The 21,836-nt window shown below is 38.0% G+C and overlaps 1 protein-coding gene and 1 long non-coding RNA gene across 4 annotated transcripts in view; one reads left to right on the top strand and one right to left on the bottom strand.

The window, feature by feature from the left end:
• LOC123592921 overlaps window positions 1-21,836 on the top strand; it is a 112,395-nt gene that overhangs the window by 54,176 nt on the left and 36,383 nt on the right. The window lies entirely within an intron of this gene.
• IL21 (interleukin 21) overlaps window positions 8,986-21,836 on the bottom strand; it is a 37,244-nt gene continuing 24,393 nt past the window's right edge. For 2 of the 3 annotated variants that reach the window (XR_006710002.1, XR_006710006.1), the window contains 2 exons: window positions 17,106-17,141; window positions 12,712-12,783 (listed from right to left, as the gene is read on the bottom strand). Coding sequence is in view for 1 of the 3 variants with exons in the window: in XM_045468347.1 (XP_045324303.1) it covers window positions 10,400-10,423; window positions 10,520-10,597; window positions 12,628-12,783; window positions 17,106-17,141; window positions 17,250-17,417 (462 nt within the window). In the remaining 2 variants the exon portion in view is untranslated. Of the gene's footprint in view, window positions 10,424-10,519; window positions 10,598-12,627; window positions 12,784-17,105; window positions 17,142-17,249; window positions 17,564-21,836 lie in introns of those variants that run through there. The other variant, XM_045468347.1, reaches the window with a different exon arrangement.

Below are 21,836 nucleotides of genomic sequence, written 5' to 3'. Positions count from 1 at the left end.
GCTAATGGTCCCAGAGCAGGTTTCAAACACTCCCATTTTTGTTCACACTGAGTTCTGTAGCTCCAAAGAGAAATGGGTTTCCTGGTCCTGAAGCTCCTTTTAAAAATGATCTCAGTAGTGAAGATTTTTGTAAGTCCAGGACTGAAAGAGCTGAGAAAATCTTTTAGAATTTATACCATTTGCTTTTCTCTAGGTGTGGGGTGACAAGGTCCTGACTGACATTTTAGAATTTGGGTGTCTGGTATATATTTGCATTGTTTCAATAGGTGGCAGCATGTCCTCTCCTTTAAAAGGTATATATATTTTTTTTTAAAGGGCAACCTCAGCAAAAATCTTCTGTTGGGAAAGGAAGAGGCACTAATAATATAGGCAAATAATAAATTTTCCCTTTGACCCACCAAGAATATACTGCTCATGGTCACAACTCAAGTCATTCAACAGGTTTTGATCCCACCATAATATCTTTAGAACACACATTGAAGCATGACATTGCTACTTTGAATTCTAATGCTATTTGGTTCTCCCCTCATCAGTGACTTAGCATACTGGAGAAACTCTGCCAGACAACACTTCCCCACCCACCATTTTGTGGATGATTTTGTTTCCATCCTGGCCACACTGTTCCCTTCTCCACTCTCTGCAGAATGACCAGCTCCAAACAATTTTCTCTTTGTAAGATCAATTTATCTATCAATATATATAAATGTTTTAATTTCATTCACAATGGCATTTCTCCTAAAAGACCCTCCAAGAAATGGTTGGTTCCAAGTCTAAACAAACAAACAAAAAACCAAACAAACAACAAACAACTAAAGGGAGGCTTACTAGAAGCTTGGAATTCATCAGCTGCCCTATATTCTAAGAATATGAATATCTTGGGGCGCCTGGGTGGCTCAGTCGGTTAAGCGTCCGACTTCAGCTCAGGTCATGATCTCACGGTCTGTGAGTTTGAGCCCCGCGTCGGGCTCTGTGCTGACAGCTCAGAGCCTGGAGCCCATTTCAGATTCTGTGTCTCCCTCTCTCTGACCCTCCCCTGTTCATGCTCTGTCTCTGTCTCAAAAATAAATAAACATTAAAAAAAAAAATTAAAAAAAAAAAAAAGAATATGAATATCTTATTTTCTCAGGGAAAATATCTTCTGTTTGCAGCATGGGAATGATGGCTGCCCTTGGGTAAGGGGTGAAAATGAAGGGCAGTGGTTCCTCATGGTGTTCAGGACTTGGGGTGCACACCATTGGTATCATATTCTTGCCCTAGACAACTCACTCTTTGTGCTGCAAATACATTTCTCCCCAAAACTGGGCTCCTTTAGGTTAAGTGGGCCCTTAAAATTAAATTGTGGCCCCTAAAAGGGAACAACCTATATAAAATATATACCTAATAAATATAACATAATTCTATATAATTATATATGAACAAATACATCCCAACATTCTCAAAACTGCCTCTGTTTTAATAATAAAATTAATCCTTGCCCTAACCCTTTTTCTTACCTTAGAAAATAAACTTCTAAAAGAAAAAAAAATTACTCTTACTGTAGTAGACAGAGTTGATGCCTGCCCAGATACCCTTGGATCCTTTCCATCAGCTCTATGTATGCATCCTATCTGTGTGCTTTGATGGTAGCTCCAACTTGGGACACTCAGAGGATGGCCGTTGGGCACTGGAGCGGCCTCACCTCTGTCCTGACATTCCACAGACAAAAAGAGTAATTGTGGAATACAAGAGCCCAGTTCCTGTGTCTCTAGGCAGAACTAACAACTCTGGTGTAATTTAGGCTGCAGGGCACCTTGCTGGATCAGGTAGGATCTGAGACTTCACTTGAATTTACCCCCAGGCCTGGATTTCCCCCTTCCCAACCCTGCCTTGCACACTCATTTCCTAGTTTCTCTGGGGGCATTTCCTTAGTAAGCCACTTGTACCACAATCCTTGATTTAGGCTCTACTTCTGGGAAAACCTGACCACTGACCAAGGATACTTACTGTTTTGTCTTCTCTTTTCTCTTCTCTTCTCTCTCTTCTTTTGTAAGTTATATTTGGGATATTGCTTGAATTAAGATTATAGAGGAAAAACACAGCAATACAGACTTTTCTTCTCCAAATTGAAATCTTTCAACCTAATAGGAAGATTGTAACATAATCAGAGCCAATCTAAAAACATAATTTTAAAATCTGATTTTTGACAGAGGTACCACAACCTAGAGTCTTCTTTTGTGGCAAGTGCTGTTTCTCCTTCCTCCCTAACTGCCTTCCTTCCTTCCTCCCTCTTTCCCTCCCTCCCTGTTATCACTTAGCCAACTGTTTCTCTCTCCATAGCCTTCTGCAGGTTTTTTTATTTCTATAAGTGCCATGTATTGTTAATGTGACAGAATTTTTCTAAAAGACCTTTTCTATCAATTATTTTTAATAATTGAATTTTAATTTTATTGAATTATGACATACGTAGAGAAAATGGTATAAATCATAAGTGTACAACTCAATAAATACCTCCCCCTGGGACAAGAAATATAACATTATTAGTACCCCAGAAGTCCCCCTTTATGTTCTCTCTCAGGTACTGTTTCATTCTCCTCTCCAAGGATTATCACCATTGACTTTCTAATACTATTAGTTTTGCTTGTTTTGGAGCTTTATATAAATGGAATCATAAAATCTGTATTTTGTGTTTAGCATCTTTTGTTAAAATTGTGTTTCTGAGATTCAGGCATGTAACTACTATCATTTTCTTACTGCTGTGTTGAATCTTTTTATAGGATTATTACATAATCTATTATTCCTCTTTTAAACAAATAATTAATCCTATTTAAAATATCTCCAAGGGGAGCCTAGGTGACTCAGTCGGTTAAATGTCCAACTTCTTTTCAGGTCATGATCTTGCAGTTCGAGCCCCGCCTTGGGCTCTGTGCTGACAACTCAGAACCTGGAGCCTGCTTCAGATTCTGTGCCTCCTTCTCTCCCCTCCCTGCCTCAAGCTCTGTCTCTCTCTCTCTCTAAAAAATAAGTAAACATTAAAAAAAATTGGGGTGCCAAATTTGGGGTGCCTGCATGGCTCAGTTGGTTAAGCATCTGACTTTGGCTCAGGTTATGATCTCATCATTTGTGAGTTCGAGCCCCGTGTCAGGCTCTGTGCTGACAGCTCAAAGTCTGGAGCCTGCTTCACATTCTGTGTCTCCCTCTCTCTTTCTCTCTCTGCCCCTTCCTTACTCGCACTCTGCCTCTGTCTCTCTCTCTCTCTCAAAAATAAATTAAAACATTTAAAAAATTATAAAAAATTTTTAATATCTCCAAAATTATCTTTCTGCTATAAAGAGAAAGCACATCTTTTGGGTGCTATCTTTGCTGTTAGGACCTCAGAGAGAATTAAATTGTTGCAAAGGGTAATGATCTAGAGAAAGTACATAAATGTAGTCATAATTCTGTAGTATATATCATCTCTATCTCCTGGCCATAATATGTCAACATTGCTTTGAATCATTCAGTGGTTCTCAGCCCTGACTATATACTAGAATCACCTGGAGAGTTTTAAAAATATTAATTACCAGGCCCTCCGACATTTTGATTTTATTTTAATTAAATACGAAGTAGTATTTTTTTTATTTTTTTGTTAACATTTACTCATTTTTAAGAGACAGAGAGAGAGCGTGAGTTGGGGAGGGCAGAGAGAGAGGGAGACACAGAATCTGAAGCAGGCTCCAGGCTCTGAGCTGTCAGGACAGAGCCCGACACGGGGCTCAAACTCACAAGCTGTGAGATCATGACCTGAGTTGAAGTTGGACACTCAACCGACTGAGCCACCCAGACACCCCCCCCCAGAAGTATTTTTTATAAGCTCTCCAGATGACTATATGCACGCCAGAGCTGAGAACCACTTGCCAACTTATAGACACTTGTTAGATGATTCATTTGAACTAAAGTCCATTTCAACACTGTACCTCAAAGAGTTCTCTCTCAAAATTTTTATCATCATGTGATTTCTTCTCACCTTTATATTATTCCTCATTTAAGCTCACTGGAAGTAACAAAAAGTTCCATTGGATGTAGGTTTTCATTCTAGCTAAAACTATTCTCCTCATCTGCCCCACACATGTCCCCCAACCATCCCCCTTTCTCTGCTTGTCTTTCTGCAGAGCACTTTATCATCTCATTCAGGATGAATGAATAAAGGAAAAATTTTAAAAAGTGAGAAAAATAATATAATTTGTAAAACACATGGAAACTTTCTTGAAAATAATATTTTATTATGAATGAAGGTAGAAAAAGACATTTTTAGAGACTCCCAAGTTGTTGTGTGGATATTTTAATTTTCTATTTTTATAAAAGGAGAAGTGCTATCACTTGGAAAATATAGAAGAGGTGTAGTTACATCTGATAAGAGGATGGGAGTAAATTTGCAGAAGATACAAAATACCTGGAGATCAGGGAGAAGCTATAAGGGAAAAAATTCAATAGTACACAACTTGCATAATAAAGAAAAGGCGAACTATGTGTTGGGAAAACCCTGTGGCAGAACTCCAATGCCAGCTATCCTAGGATCCATCAATTGTTTCTACAAATTTTTCGTGATTTCTCTCTATGATCAAGGCATTGTTTTGGGTGCCAGTTATATAGCAGTGAACAAAACCAACAAAAATCTCTGCCCACATTGAGCTTACACTCTGGTGGGGGACAGAGACAATAAACACATAAATTATTAAAATATATATGTTGAGGATGGTAAGTGCTATGGAGAAAAATAAAGCAGCAGTGTTTGGGGAAGTTGCAATTTAAAAGAGGATGGTATTCCTCTTTTTTTTAACGTTTCTTTATTTTTGAAAGAAAGGGTGAGCAAGCATGAGCAGGGGAGGGGCAGAGACAGGGAGACAGAATCTGAAGGTGAAGTAGGCTCTGCATGGTGAGCACAGAGCCAAATGCAGGGCTCCAACTCAAACTCACGACCCATGACCTGAGCTGAAATCCAGAGTTGGCCACTTAACCGACTAAGCCACCCAGGTGCCCCTGGTAGTCCTCTTTTAAAAGAGATGATAGAGAAGACCTGATAGAGAAGACCTGGTTAAGCAGGGACATGAAGGAGGGGAAAGAATGGACTATGTGGACATTGGCAGGACAGCATTCCAAACAAAAGAAACAGAAAGTGCAACTGCCATGGGTGGGAGTGTTCCTAGAGTGCTGGAGACAGGGAAGAGTGTCAGTGTGGCTTGAGTTGAGTAAGAAGAATGAAAGTGAGGTTAGAGAAGTAGAAGGAACATAATGACCATGTAGCCCTTGTTGTAGGACTCAGGCTTTCTGAATGAGGTGGGAGCCATTGGAAGGTTTTAAGCTAAGGGGTGACATACTCTGGTGTTTTAAAAGATTATTAAGGTTACTTGTTGCAAATAAAGTTTGGTGAGGGGCAAGAACAAAATCAGGAAAACAATTTAGGAAAATATTACAATTATCTAAGTAAAAAATGGTGGTGGAGTCAAATAAAGTGGAAGCTGGAGATGGCTACAGGTGATTGTCTTCTAGAGTTATTTTGAAAACAGAGTTGACAGGCTTTGCTGATAATTGGATTCAATGGGTAAGAGAAAGAGGTGTCAAGGAAAACTTCAATGCATATCAAGGAAAGTTTTAGTGCATAATTATGTATTTTGTATTTGGTCTGACTCAATTTTTGAACATTGTTTTCTACTATATGTTATGTGCTATATATAAGGCACTGTGCAGGCAAGATGCACTTCCGTCTACCAAAGAGGCTTATGTTCTGGAAAGGGAAACAGATGTATTGGTCAATAAATGTGTATATACCACATTAAAACTAATAACCAGAGTATGCTCAAGTTCTAAAAGTGAGAAGAGATTAATACTGTCACAGAGATGGAATGAGATGGTGATGGAAATACTTCTGGAGGAAGTGATAACTAAGTTGAGTACTGACAGATGCCTGAGCGTTTTTCTGGATGATGAGGAGACGGTGGAGGAGTAATATTCCACTGCAAGTACAAAGACACAGAGGCATGAAACAACATGGTGTGTCAGAACTAGAAGCAGACGGGAATCGTTGGAATGTGAAGTTCAAGGTGAGAAGAGGCTGGGAGCTGAGTGGAGCAGATGATAAAGGGTCTTACATGCCCAGCTTCAGGCCTCAGCTTTATTCTAAAGAAGAACCAGTGAAAGGCTTTAAATAAGGGAAAATCATTATCAAATTTACATTTGATCAGATGTAATTCTGGTGACCATGCAGAGATAGATTGGAGAGAAGAGAAGGCAAGAGACCAGAAACCCAATCAAAAGTTCTTGTAACCATTGCTGAGAGCCTGCATTAAAATGTTGACAGAGTGAATGGAAAAGAAAGGATGTACTTAAGAGATACAAATAGCAAGGCCCGTGGCCAATTGGTTATAGTGAATGAGAGAGAAGGCAGAGTCAGGGAGGCTGGAGATGCATTCCTATTAATTAAGATTAGGGAATACTGGAAAGTAGAGGAGGTCATGTAAGTGGGAAACAGTGACAAGATCAGTTTTGGCATGTTGAGATGAAGGGCCTGGAAGATAAAGATGGAAATCTTCAGGGAAAAATTGGATTTAGGGGTCTGGGAATTAACAGAGAGGTCTGGCCTTTATCTGTAGATTTGTGGGTAAACAACATACAAGGACATGTTTAAAACACCAAGAATCTATTGGACTATTGAAGGAAAAGTTTAAAGTGAAAAGGTGGCCAGGACAGAATCCTCAGGGATATCAACTTCTAAATGGAGGACACAGGAAAGCAAACCAACAACTGAGATGGGGAATGTGTGGTAAGAGAGGTAAGACAAGAACCTGGAGAAGGAGGACCCTCCAAAGTCAAAGAAGAAAAGAGAGTTATTAAAGGTAGCAAAAGCCATGATAAGATCAAGTAAGATAAGGACTTAAACATATTTGTGAGTTGGGTAATTTGAAGGTCATTTTGATCAAAGAAAGGGCATTTTAATACACAGATAGGGTATAGGATGGGTAGAAATCAGATTATAGTGGTTTGATGTATGGATAGAAGTTGAGGGAGTAGAGACACATGTAGAGACTATTCTTTTCTTTTCTTTTCTTTTCTTTTCTTTTCTTTTCTTTTCTTTTCTTTTCTTTCTTTATTTTGAGAGAGAGAGAGAGAGAGAGAGAGAATGAACAGATGTGGTAGAAGTAAGGCAGTTTAAGAATTAAGAGACTAGCGGATGATGGCTTTATATATATAAGGATTCCATACCGAAAATAGTTCCAAGGCAATAAAGTCTGACACATGGCCATGGGAATGGGCCACCTGCAGGTGTTTGAAACTGAGGTAGTCAATGTTCTGGCAAGTGGCAGTGTTGGCGGAATCCTCCTTGTGGGCACTGAAGTTACCCAAGATGATGGCAGAGGTTGAATTCAAGGGAAAGAGTATGCCTAACTCCTCTGTAAAGATGGAGGAGAGAACAGGAGATGACAATCACCAATAACAAATAAAGGTACAGAAAAGCTAAATGGGATAAATGTCAAAGCAGGAAAGAGTTCTACACAAGAGTGTACATGTAATGGGCATTGGCAAGGATATCTTCAACTCCTTCAGAACCTGCCATACATTTGGGAGAGCTGCAAAAGGACGTGATATCCTTGAGGTGGAGACAGGAAGCGGAAGGTTCCATTTCAGTGAAAGTATGTAAGGAGAGAAGACTGTCTTAGCAATATACATATAAAAACAATATGCTCCCAGAAACTGAGGATCATCTTTTATTTTCTGCTAAGACTATTGAATTAAGGGTTTCCAGGGAATCACAAAAACAATTGTACTGACTGGGAAGTATTTAATATGATCAAGTCTTAAATAAGAAGCCATGAACATAAACATTTAAAACCAAATATATAATAAATAATTATTAAGTTATAAAGTACATAGTTTGTATTAAAACTAAATTCTCAGATGCAAGTGTAAATACAACAGAGCAATAATATAGAATAATAATGCTACAATTTTATACAAGTGTCCAAAGAAGACACTTTCAGCTACAGTAGTAAAAATCATGATTAATTTTCCCTGAACTTCCATGACCTACTGCAATGTTTTTCTCCTTTTTTTTTTTTTCTTTCTTCCTTCCTTTTTTGGGGGGGAGAGGGGAACATTTTCTTTGTTCCTGCAGTGAGTGTTGCTACAAATGCTATTGAATAAGGTTGTTAACTGAACATCAGATTTAGTGAAAGTTTTACCCAGAGTATGGTAAGATGTTCCTGTAAGACTATCCAGAACATCCAGAACTTTAGACATTCATAAACACAAAAAGCTCTAAAAAAGGTAGAATTGACTTTAGAGATTCAGTCCAACATCCTCATTCTACAGATAGGGAAATGGAAACCCCCCAAATATAAGCAAGTGACCATGATTTCACAGCCAGCAAGATTTTAGGCCTCCTGTATCACCATCTGTAGGTGAACAGTAATGTTCGTAGGTAAGCCTCTATCTCTTTTGAGGGCTGCTTAAGTCTTGAACACAGACCAGTGAAGATGGAGCTGTTCATGTCTTACTTCTTCATCTTGTTTATTTCAATGCAGTGCTTTTCTTGGAGTGTTGCTAGGATCTTTACCTGAGTCTTTAAACTCAGTTTAGTAAAGGCTTTTAACCAACACCCCGTTAAATTATTTTTACTCTTAAGGTAGAATCTCTGGTCAAAGGATTAGAACAGAGATTTTAACAGTAAACACACCAAAATAAATATATTATTTTAAATATAAAATCACAGTGTCAAAGAAGTCAACAACTATAAAGCCAAAAACAAGAAATACAGACTTCATCCTTCCCTAGGCAACTTTGTGGCTGCTTTCTGCTTTTATCCCAATAATGTGGGCTGGCACCATCTGACACATAGGTAGGCTCTACGTGCATGTTATCATCATTATTGTTTACATGATCCCTTTGTGATAACATTTTAAAATTTTAAGGTAGAATACCATGTTTTTGATGACACATTTCATTGAGATTTGATGAAATAATTGACAGCTAATATATCTTTTAGAACTATAAATTTATCTGTACTTTAAAAAAAATACTTCTAAGTAGATAATATTTCTTCTCAGAACATACAGTATTTCCCATCCCACATCCTCTTGCACGTTCACAGCCATTTTAACAACAAGAGATTCTCAAATAGCTTATGACATTCTAGCAAAAATTTTATTTTCCTAGAGTTTTTAATTTCATATTTAAATAAACTCAGCTGGAGTTGATAAGAAATGGCAGTTAGAACAGGTTGCTTACTTTTACTATCCATGGTTGAAAGATTGGAATGTTTATGCAAAAGTCTGTTTTCTATTAGGACAGAACTCTTGGCCTCTTGATTTGTCTCCTTATTTTGATTTGATACAAGTGATTGAATTTGCCTTATGCAAAGCATGCAAGCACAAACTGTCTGTCACTTTCAAAAGAAGAAAGAAAAGAAAGGAAGAAAGGTGACAGACATTTGGAGTTACTAGCTTGCTCCCATGTAATCATTATAACAATTTGAGAAGAGAGCTACAAGACTTTGCTTAAAATGCATTTTGTTCCAGAATACCACCTGAATATGTCCCTCTATACGTTTTAATTGCCATTTCCACAAGCTTAAAATGTTAGCTTATAAGGGGACTTGAACTGGGGAAGGTATGTTAAAACGACTTAAAGAAAAAAGACTACAAGAGTGTATTCCATAAATACATTCATATCTATAGTATTTAAATATTTTTGATAAATCCCAATAAAGAAATAAGACCTTTTTCTGTAGCCATCTAGTAAAGCTATCTCCTGGCACATAAATAAACTGTATATTTATACATTAGATATTCTGAGATAAAAAATAAACTCTTCAGATCTACATTTTTAAACACTCAGTTTCCATTTCCTTAAGAGAATAAAGACCAACATTTCATCTTGACCCTATGCTTCTATATTTCTCATCTTGAATGAAGGTATATAACTTTTAAATTAATGATCATCAGACACCTCATTCCTGTGCTAATCAAGGTCAAGGTTAGTATAAGACCACTAAATTCCCAAACCATGTTTTTGGTTAAAAATTTTAAGCTTAAAAAAAAAAATTTAAGCTTCTCTCTCCATCAAGGAATGCCATATTTGGGCACTAATATAAAGTAAAAATTTTAGAAACCATAGAAATCCATAACATTGGAAATCAGACTTAATTGAGTAGACAGCTTTTTCAAGTTGACCAGATACAGAGCATGTGGATCAAACTGAAGAACTGTATAGTAACTGGGGGGAAATAATCCTGACTTGAAATACTGATCTGAGTCTTTTTCCCCATCATCAATATGTTGTACTCCTCCATTTAGAATACCAAGAAGTGAGTTTCACTACTGTGTTAGAGTATGTAATATAGTGTCCAGCTTCAAGTTAGATCCTCAGGAACCTTCATATCTCATTTGTTCTAGGAGAGATGCTGATGAATCATCTGTGGAAATAGTATACCATGAGTAACATAAATGTAAGAAGAAATCTGTATAGATAAATATGAAGTAGAAAATTAAATACAATTTCAGTTGCATACCTTTTGGATGAGTGATTTCAATCTTTCTAGGAATTCTTTCGGTGATGTTTTCTCATAAGAATCACATGAGGGGCATGTCTAGAAATCAACAAAAAAGTTCAACATTTTTCCCATTTAATAAAATGTTCAGTTAAAATATATTTTTTTCCAATTAGAGATATAAACCATGTTCACTGAAAAAAATTTTGAGATGTGCATAAAATTGTTCAAGAAATAACAATGGGAAAAAATCACTTGTAATCCCCATCCTCAGAGATAACCACTGCAATCTTTTGATGCATATCCTCCCAGCAATGTTTTTTTTTCTTTGCATTTATGTTATTTACACTGGTTGGTAATTAGCTTTATTTACACTCAACATATACAAGCATTTCCTACCTGTTAAATATTCTTCAAAAATATATATAATTGTTGCTCTGTATTCCAACGTACCACCAAACTGTTACTATTTTGGGGCACATAGATTGTTCTAACTTTTCACTATTGCATACAATGCAAGAACATTTCTGAATAATTTTTATATACATCTTTATTTAAAATTTCTAGAAGTACAATTACTAAATTAAAGGAATAAAAATTTTTGTCTTGCTGTATATTGTAAAAAAGTTCCACCTGTATTCATGCAGAGCATTCATACTATTATTGAGTACTGTTAAAATTTTTTTTGAAAAAAAGTAGGATTTCCTTAGCTTGCATTTATTTGATTATAGGAAGATTGAGCAATTTTTCTTATGTGTCTTTCCTGCTTGTATTTCTTTTTTTTTTTTTTTTAATTCTGGGAATTTCTTCTTTATCCTTATTCCTTTTGAGAACAAAAACACCAGGCCATTGCTTGGTATTCAACGTCTCTAAGCCCATTTGATGTTGTAGTGGGAACCTTTGACTGAAAGGTAGGAGATGTAAGTTCTAGTTTTCATTCTGCAGCTTAGTATTTGCAGGGCTTGGACAAGTCACTTAATGAGGTCTCATTTTCCCATCTACCAAAAAAAGGTGCTTAATTAGATAAAAGCTCAGTGCCCGCACTGCCATTTCATAAGTCTTTGCTATTGGGTTTCAAATGCTCCTTTCTTTCTGAGGAAAGTTTTAGAGGGATACTTTTTACAATGAAACCTGGCTAAGAAATCAAAGGAAATAAAAATCATTTTGATAATGTCATTAAGGTTTCATTTGAATCATATGTGAAATTCCTTAGAAGAGAGAGAACTGATTCAAAAAAATATTTTGGAGAAATTTATCTTATGTGTTATTCCACTGGTTTTGATTAATTCTTGAATTAGTGAAGACAGTATCAGCATTGCTTATGGCATAGGAAGAAATATACAAGAGGGTCTCAGGGCCTCCTAGGGACTATTAAAATTCTCCAGCCAAATAATGAGATCTGTCTATTTAAATATAGTGCTGACTCTGGGGTGCCTGGGTGGCGCAGTCGGTTAAGCGTCCAACTTCAGCCAGGTCACGCTCTCGCGGTCCGTGAGTTTGAGCCCCGCGTCAGGCTCTGGGCTGATGGCTCAGAGCCTGGAGCCTGTTTCCGATTCTGTGTCTCCCTCTCTCTCTGCCCCTCCCCCGTTCATGCTCTGTCTCTCTCTGTCCCAAAAATAAATAAACGTTGAAAAAAAAAAATTTTTTTTTAAATATAGTGCTGACTCTGTGATTATATAGGACAATAATATTCTTTAAGAGAAGAAGGCAAAATATGAGATTTTTCTTGTCTCCTGTAGGCTGTCTCTTTTCTTATAGGAAAACTAGGCCCTAGCTCCTGTTAATAAGAATACAAGTTATATGTGACCATATGATGAAAGAAAAATACTTAACTCCTAAGTCACAATTAGATTTCCTGCCAAGTGACTTCCTCACCTTGGGAGGCTATTTTAACTTCTTCCAGCTACCAGAGACTGTTAGCAAATTCTTAACAGGATTTCTGGGCACTTTTGAGTCTGTGGATTTGGAAGAGGTGACTTCACTTCTCAAAATACGCCATAAAAGACAGCGTGTAACTGGAAGGAAGGCACTGGAATCTCTGGCTACAAATGTGTGTATAAGTGCGTTATGTACCGTAAGAGATGTAGTTACTAAGTACAAATAAGAGAGATGACAAATGACAGTCTTACTAGTCTGTGTTTCTGTCTTCTGCCTGCGTTTGTGGGAGGTAGTTTCCTCTTCAGCTGTTTAGTTAATACGCTGATTATCTGTTCATTGCCTCCTGTATTTGCTGCCTTTAGTTGGACCTTCTGAAAACATGAAAAAGCTGACCGTTCGCAGTGTCTCTGAAAAAGAAATAATTTATATATATGTAAACAAAACAAAAGTTATTCAGAAGGTAAATGACCTTCCCAGTCCTCTTTTTCTACTTCTACTACAGCATATTAGATCACATTTATTTCAGCAGATTGTGAGGAAGTTCACGCCCTATGCATTTGGGCTCATTAGAAGGAGGCACCTGCAATGTAAAATTTCATCCCGTATTAGGGAAGAGACAACATTTCCCTCCCTACAGGCAAAAGGAGGGATCCTAGCTTTTCCATTTCTAATGCCATTTTGAGGTCTGGGTAGTAGACAGGATCTTCTAAATTTTCTAAATTTTCTAAGTTACACTATGACTGGTTGCAGCTTTGGGTGAGATACACTGTAATCTGATTAGCAATCTTTTTTATTTGTTTTTTGTTTGTTTGTTTCTCTCTACAATGTTCATGGAAGCATCTAACAGTGACATGTCTTGAGCAACATCTTACCTTGCACAACACCTGGCATCCTGTCTTATTGCTAGTCAGTGCTCAATAACTACGTGTGGAGTCAACAAATGAAGTAAATGAGTTAATGCCCCTACTTTGGGTGAAGGAAGTGGCTATCTACCTCAGATGGCATATTCTACATCTAAGAGTCCGTACACCTGTGACAGACTACACATGACTCTTCTAAAATGCTATTCACACTCTTAGGTCACTTAGGGTAGGATTCTGCCTGAACTACCTTGTCAAGGAACAGAATTTGAGACTTGTGCAACCAATGGGACGGAGGACTGTTCCTTAGAAACTAAGGATGGTGTCTCAAAGAATGAAGAAGAGGGCGGAACAAGGACCAAAACCTTGTCTCTTGGTTTAGTCAAATAACTAGAGAGTAGTAACTCAAAAACCTTAGAAATCGAACTGAAAATAAAATGGGATATATCGAAAGAACAAAACTTAAATTGACTTATTAAAAACATTTTAATGCTGATCTAAACACTTGTATCCAAGTTTCTGTTTTCTTTCAGCCAATGTGTGTATATCATGCTATTCTATCCACACCCCACCCCACCCCAGTAGTCGCATCCCTATCTCACTAATGTGTATGGAAGGCACAGCCATATGAAACCAGAAACCTTAATCTCTCTCAGTTCCTACAAGGGCAGTTCCACATATAACAAAATTATCTGAGTCTTCTCATGGACAATCAGCTGAAAATAGCATCTGGCCTGCTTTGCATTTTCCAACCCATATGCTTACCCAATATGAATGTTGATTAATAACATGCATCATTAAGACACAAGCCTGTCAGGCTTACTTTGCATACATAGCCACAAGCTGAGAACCAGCTTATCTGGTTTCCTTCTATCAGAACAGTTTGCCTCTCTCATAAGGGCAAGGTAATATCCTTTCCATATGTTTGCCAAAATGCTTATTTAATAGAAACTATTTATAAATGTTAATTATAGCACTTTTTTTTCCTTGAAAACCACATGCTCATGTTTGTTGAAGTTTTTTCTTTTCTCTTCTTTTTGACCACAACCGGCTTAACTTACTGGAAAAAAATAATATTCATATTTAAAGAGGTAAATTTTCCAGCTGAAACTGAAAACACTAACTGCTTCATCCGTGATGATCTGAGAAACCAGCATTTCTCACAGAAGCCCATTTTGCTGAGTTAACATTTACATGGGTATGTTGAAAGAAAGTTACGTTCCAAAGAAGTATAGGGGCCCTACCGAATGAACTCCCTTGGTATTGCCAGGAATGGTCAAGATCAGTAATGAAAGAGCTTATGCCTGAAAAAGCTTTTCTGAAAGCCTCTGGATGGCGTCTGGACACTGACAGGCTGCACTGTCTCATGCCCTTCCTTGTTTACCTGTGTCAGTAGGCGGTGGTATGTTGCTCAGTGCTTTCTGCAAGCAGCAGAGCTGTCCCCAGCCATGTACAGTCCAGGACAAGTAACTGCTGCATTGGGCTTCAGACACACACCAAAGGCAGCCTCAGAGAGGAAAAGAAGTGGAGAAGCTATCCTGACAACTGCCTTACAGATGCACTGGGAAGGGGGGGTGGAGATATTAACCTTGCTTCAGGCAGCCATGGATGGCCTGTCACTCCTGGTCTTTACAGAATGAACCCAAACTCATGTGTAGAACCACCATCTGGGAGCATAACAATTATTTTCCTTTGCTATGCCTTGGTGGCAGCAAACTATGAGGGCAAGGCTTTGATTCCTTCATCCTTCAACACATGATAAAATGAGGAGTTGTGTGTCCTATATTATTGCAAAATAGAGGGAGCAGTACGGAAGTCAAAAAAGCAAGAGTAACAAACAGAGAACAGTCAACTGCTGCTTTTGCAAGGAAGCACGCTTGGCTTTGTTGTTTTGCAGCTGAATATTTGAAAATATTTGCCTCCTTATAGCTTATTTTTAACCTACTTTTCCCCCTCACAGAAAGGCCTGACCACTCACACTAGGAAGTCTTGGGCAAGATACCTTTGTCCCAAAGGCAAACTAGGTTTATATCAGGGTTTCTCAATAGCAATACAATTGACATTTTGGGCTAGATAATTCTTTGTTGTTAGGACTGTCCTGTGCATTCTAGAATGTTTACTAGCATCTCTGACGAGTAGAAAGCACTCCCCTACACACAACTGTGACAACCCAAAATTTCTCCAGACAATGTCAGATGTTGTCAGGAGGGCAAAGTCATTACCAGTTGAGGATCACTGGTTATATAATTATAAGAAAGAGAACAATGCCTGGCAAGGCCAATAAGGGATCTGAGATAATCACAATGTATCAACATTTACATGCAACATGTAAATAAATTTATTTTCCTTATTTTTAAATCTCTTATGGGCCCTGCTTTGATGCTAGCCCTGAAAAACTTGACATAATGCTACTGTGGCCTTGAATTATTTTCTTCCTAAGTTTGCCTGCCAGCACAGCTTAAAGATCTTAGCTATACCATTACTCACTTGTATCATAGCAAGCATTGTTTGATAAGATTGTCAGATAGATACACTGTCACTGAGATGAAATCTTCTCATTATGATGTAAGGTAAAAAGCCTCTATCTTTAACAAAGCATAGATATTTAATGAAGGAAGTACCCATTGGATCAACTCAAGTTAGAAAATGGGAAATCTTTCTTATTTCTTATTCTGCAAGTTATAGACAGGGTTAGTCCAAAAGGACTCTAACCACAGCAGTTAAACAAAATGCGTGAGATGCTGAAAATGTATGTTGTGATAATTAGGTCATCAATTAAGAAATATTCTCACTTATTAGAAAAGGCTTTCCAATAAGCTGAATGTGCTGCTTTCATTTTAGATGCTGCTTATTAGAAAAAGACCTAGTAAATGAGAGTGGTTAGGTTCAGAGCTAGAGAGTGAATTTTAGAGAAAAGCAATCGTTGTGACTCATTCACTTTCTAAACTTTTACACATAGTCATTTACGATAATTGTTTTCTTTGCAATGTATCTTCATATGTCTCCTCCTCTGTAGTGTCCTAATTACTGGTAGCACTTTTATAGTTATTCTAATTTATGCAGTTAAAGGTCTGAGACAATGAAAACATTTCCCCAGTTGCATTTTTATCCTCAGGGTACCAGATGTGAAGACCAGAACGAAGTTACTAATGAAAAGACCAGCACGCAGCCCTCTTGAACTATGTGCTAGGTCTTTTCTTCCTCGGACCTAAGGGATTTAAATGGCTTAAGAGAATGGGATGAGTTTTTGAAAAAAGTCCTTTTGAAAGACCTCTCCAAAGGCCAAAGACAAGACTCACTGAGGCCAAGGTATATGGGAATTATATTCTAAAGGACAGCCTTGACTTCCATACTACCATTCTTCCATGCTGTTCCTGTAATTTGTTCTTTCTTCTTTCTCTCTTCCTTCCTTCCTTTCTTTTCTTTCTTTCTTGTTATTAAAAGGTGAATTCTGCTTCTTCCGGTGTGTGTCTATATTTCTTAGGTAGGTTTGCAAAGGAGGGCTCAAGAACTGTCATTCTGCAAGGGCTCTTAAAATCTAATTAGTTGGTCATTATTCAGGAACTGATCATAGAATAGATTTATTTTCTAGTTTTGTTATTCTGTCTCAATAGTGCTACTTGGAAGGACTCTTAGAGGTATTTGGAGATAAAAATATATTTTATAAGTTATGTGGTGTTTTTATGATTGGCTTGCTGGTAAATCAATGAATATTTGACCAAAATAGGAATAACTATTTTACCAACTATTAAACCCCCCAATTCATGGAAATTAAGTATATTCCTAGATAATTATGTTAATGGCTTTCTTAATTGGATTTAAAAACTTGTGTCACAAATATTATCACAAATAAATTCAACTGGTCTTACCTTTACGTCTTCTGGAGCTGGCAGAGGTTCAGGTTCCTAGAGCAAAAGAAAATTAGTTCTGGGTTACTTTTATAAGTCAAAAAGCACCTTTTATATTAATTGAAGAATAATATTTAAATTTTGTTGTGATAAGTATGGCCTTACCAAATAATTCACATAATTTTGCAGCTGATCAACAATATCTATAAGTTGACGCATTCTAATCAAGAGGAGATCCTTCTCTTGGAAGCTTGACTTATGGGCTATTGTCCCCAAGAAGATGACCATCAGGCAGATGACTATCTTCTCCATGTTGCCAGCACTGGATCTCATAAGTGCCAGTAGAGTAAGACCTTGGTCTCAGTTTTCACTGCAGTTTGACTGTGAACAGGTTGTCAGTAAAGCTACCTATTTATTCATCCTTCAGGGAGAGGTAAAGCCCTCCCATTGCAGCCTGGAAATCTTTGTAAAATGGATGAATGTGAGTAACTCTTTTTTCTTTTCCACTGGCTAGGTATACGTGTGCATGTGCTAATGCGTGGGGGGCAGGGATTGATGGAGTCAACGAAATGTGCCCCATCTGCATCTTAGACAGGAAAAAGAGAAATGGGTGAATTCCAATTTTCAGCATGAATCAAGAAGTGTGCATGGTAAACAGTAGGTACTACAAAACTTCAAAGAAGTAAACAAAAACACTTTGATCTCTCTTTCTCTGCCTCCCCTAGCATCTTACCTGTTCCCTCTAACAGTCATAAGGGCACTTCAATAATGAGTAAAGTGGCAACATGTGCTTTCTTGCAGGACTTTTTCTTATAGTAATAACTATGTCTTTTGACTGAAATCATCCAGTATTCCATCGTAAAGGTAGGAGGGGAGCTACATTTTAGGAAATTTTAAATATCAGGGGTATTTTCCAAACTAGCAAGAATATTTTAGGCTTTTAATCAGGTTAAAGAGTTGAAAGTAGAATTTGCTTACAATTCTCCCTGAGAGCATCTTTAAATAACATTAATCTTGGCTCCTAACATTTTACTTAGCAATCTGGTTTTTATGTGTGTCATAAATGATTCTAAGAGACTGTAAAGAAATTCATGCCATCTCCCAATCAGGATCTCACTCTACCTTCATTTAAAAAACAAAAAAAACTCTCTGATGTCCATCTCTTCTATACAATGCATCAATTAAATGAATGAAAGGTACTAATTCTCATTCTTGTCCAAACCAAAAACTTTTTCAACAGCAAAATCAAAAATACCCATAAATTATTATGGGGGGGGGGGTAGTGTTACTTATTTCTTTTAGATATGAGACAAGGGATGAGCAACACATTTCTAACTATGACCAGGTAGAGGTTACAAAAGACTCAAAGTCCATTAGTGGTTTTATCATCTTTCTCTCTGCTGCTGCTTCTGTTCCTACTGCTCTACTCATTTGAGAAAGTTAAATATAATATTCTAACCAGAAGTAGTTTTGTACCACAGTCAGTTAGGTCTTACAAATAAAACTCTTGACTACGGATTTTACTGACTCATTTGTTTCTTCATCTATTTCATTGCATGCTTAAACCATGCTTTATTCTAGGCTGTATGTAGACAAGGTAAATTAGAGTTTGTACTTGATTTGCTTCACTATAATTGTTTTTTTTTTTTTTATCATAGAATATCTATTTAAGACTATACATGTTGGGTGCTTACAAAGTAGATAAGAATTCTTACTGTATGATCAAGAGGCCCTCCCAATAAGCATTAAATTCTGTAGGAGAGGGTTCTATGTAAACCTATGAAATGCATGTGGACTACATGTTGTCACTTGGTACCTCAACATTGCCTGCACAGTCTTTGTACATGCTTTCCTGATCTGCCTAAAGAGTCTCCTTGTAAACACTAACCACAATGGTTAAGAGCTCAATTTCTAAAGTTAAGTGCTTAATTTCAGATTCAGGCCCTAGCAATTAATAGCACATATGACTCCAGGTATGTTATTGCAAAAGGAAGATAAGTGTAGAACTAATAATTGGGTTGTGATGAGGCTTAAATAGACATTCCAGGTAAAGGGGGTGAATACAGTACATGATAAAATCCCAGAAAGTTTGTGTACTGATTGTGGATAAGGAAGAGCATGGCAGGTCAGTGGTCAGCCAAAATGCACTGGTGTGACTGTGCTGATTGTAACAAAGTGGAAAGTCTTTCATATTGCTTAGAGAGAACCATTCCTTACAGCCCCAGAGTGCCTCACCAACACCCTACAAATCCCAGTCCCTCTCTGAGACCTCCCAGCCCTCTCTACTATTCATCAACCAGCATGCCAGGATCTCCAGGGTCCTGCTGCAGCATTATCACCTAAGATCTTTCTGAGGTCTTAGAGAAGATGTGATAACAGAAGCAGAGGTCAGAGTGATATGGAGCCAGAAGCCAGTAAACACAGGCAGCCTCTAGAAGCTGGGAAAGGCAAGGAACATGTTCTCTCCTGGAGCCTACGGGAGTGAAGCCTGCCAACACCCTGATTTTAGTTCCATAAAGCTCATTTTAGACACCCTGCCTTAAGTGGCATATCAGTTGTGAAGCGTTTTGAACATTATCGCTGGTGTGGTAGGCTAATCCCTAGAACCCGTGAATATGCTACCTTTATATATCCCTAAATAACAAAAGGGACTTTGCAAATGTGATTAAATTAATGATCTTGAGATGCGAGATTAGCCCACATTATCCAGGTATGCCTGATATAATCACAGGGGTACTTATAAAAGGAAGGCAGGCGTGTCAGGAGTCAGAGATGTAATAATAGAAGCAGAGGTCAGAGTGATATGGAGCCAGAAGCCAGTAGATACAGGCAGCCTCTAGAAGTTGGGAAAGGCAAAGAACATGTTCTCCCCTGGAGCCTATGGGACTGCAGCCTGCCAACACCCTGATTTTAACCCCATAAAGCTCATTTGAGACCTCTGACCTCTAGAACTGTGAAAGAATAACTTTTGTGCTGTTTTAAGCCACTGGTTAAGGGGTAATTTGTTACAACAGCAATAGAAAAGTAATACACCTATGTATAGAGTTTTTACTCTTGGGAAAAAGGTGGGAAAGAGAGGAAGGGGTAAGGAGAGAACCCGTAAAGGTTGGGATTCTGTTTTCTGGGCTTTTGAGGAGTGCTCATAGAGGGGACAAGAAATGCTGGAGAAGAGGGAAGGAAGATTAGTGTTGGCCACCACGTGGTGTGGGATGATAAGGACAAAAATGTATAATGAGGACTTTCAGGAAGTCTGGTGTGTATTGTTACAAGTTCTTCCTAGCACCAAGTAGGATTTGCTTAGGATTGACAGTATGTTTCCAAGTTATGGAACCCAAGTTGCATTTCACTTGAATCTATCACTATGTTTAGATGGAATTTAGGGTGGGAGTAAGGGGACTCAGATTTAGTTGAGTTATATATCCTCTGCTTCAAGATAACCCTACTGCTACCTTTATGTCATCATTCCACTGGGGTCTTAATGGCTTTTTATTCTTTAAATTATAATCATTTTTATAACCTAGATTTTAGTCAGTCCTGCTTTAATGCGTGTATCAAAAATGGGAATTTATTCCACTGATTAAATATACCAGGGAACAATTTGAGTATAACAAGAATTTTGTGTTTGCCTATGTGTGATTTCATCTTTGTTTTTTTTTTTTTAATTTTTTTTTAACATTTATTTATTTTTCAGACAGAGACAGAGCATGAAGTGGGGAGGGTCAGAAAGAGAGGGAGACACAGAATCTGAGACAGGCTCCAGACTCCGAGCTGTCAGCACAGAGCCCGACGCGGGACTCGAACTCACAAACTGCGAGATCATGCCCTGAGCTGAAGTTGGACGCTTAACCGACTGAGCCACCCAGGCGCCCCGTGATTTCAACTTTGAATGCAGGAAACTGCCTCCAGCTGACTTGAACTGTATAGGAATGCACACAAATGCTGCAAACATCCTCCAGCTGCCTTGATTCACCAGGTATATCATGAGCCATACTCATCCACTTCAGGTGTTATAATTTTCTGTGCTCAAAAACCCTCTGTTGCCATTTCTTGATAGCTCTGACACTCACCTCCATGGGCAAACTTCAGGTCTTTTTCTAGGTAAGGTGCCATATTTATTGTAGTGTTTATGTATTTCTTAACTATTTAACATGTGTAAAACTGCTACCCTTTTTATTAGGTTCCTGTTGTCTTTTTTAAGTGTCACTGACAACATTTTTTGAGTATTGTGCCCCTAATTTCATTTTCCCCGTAAGCTCTGTGGTTGTTATTGTGCAATGTTGTACAGCGCAATGATTTTTAGGAAAGTATGTGTCACATTATACCAGAACTGACTGTATTTTGTCTGGAAGAGGTCACATTTAAGCCTCAACAGCAACGAGTTATATCCTAGAGCGAGTCTAGGATATAGGATTTATTCTTGAGGGGGAAGAAAAAAGGGAGATGATGGAGGAAAGGAAAGAATGAAAAACCAACTATTTCTTGTTTTATCCTTGGCCCAACTGAGCTCAGGTATTTTAAAACCCTGGTGCCGGGGCGCCTGGGTGGCGCAGTCGGTTAAGCGTCCGACTTCAGCCAGGTCACGATCTCGCGGTCCGTGAGTTCGAGCCCCGCGTCGGGCTCTGGGCTGATGGCTCAGAGCCTGGAGCCTGTTTCCGATTCTGTGTCTCCCTCTCTCTCTGACCCTCCCCCGTTCATGCTCTGTCTCTCTCTGTCCCAAAATAAATAAATAAACGTTGAAAAAAAAATTAAAAA

This window comes from Leopardus geoffroyi, chromosome B1, assembly GCF_018350155.1.
Source record: "Leopardus geoffroyi isolate Oge1 chromosome B1, O.geoffroyi_Oge1_pat1.0, whole genome shotgun sequence".
Taxonomy (NCBI): Eukaryota; Metazoa; Chordata; class Mammalia; order Carnivora; family Felidae; genus Leopardus; species Leopardus geoffroyi.
This window is presented reverse-complemented; position numbering and strand designations above follow the sequence as displayed.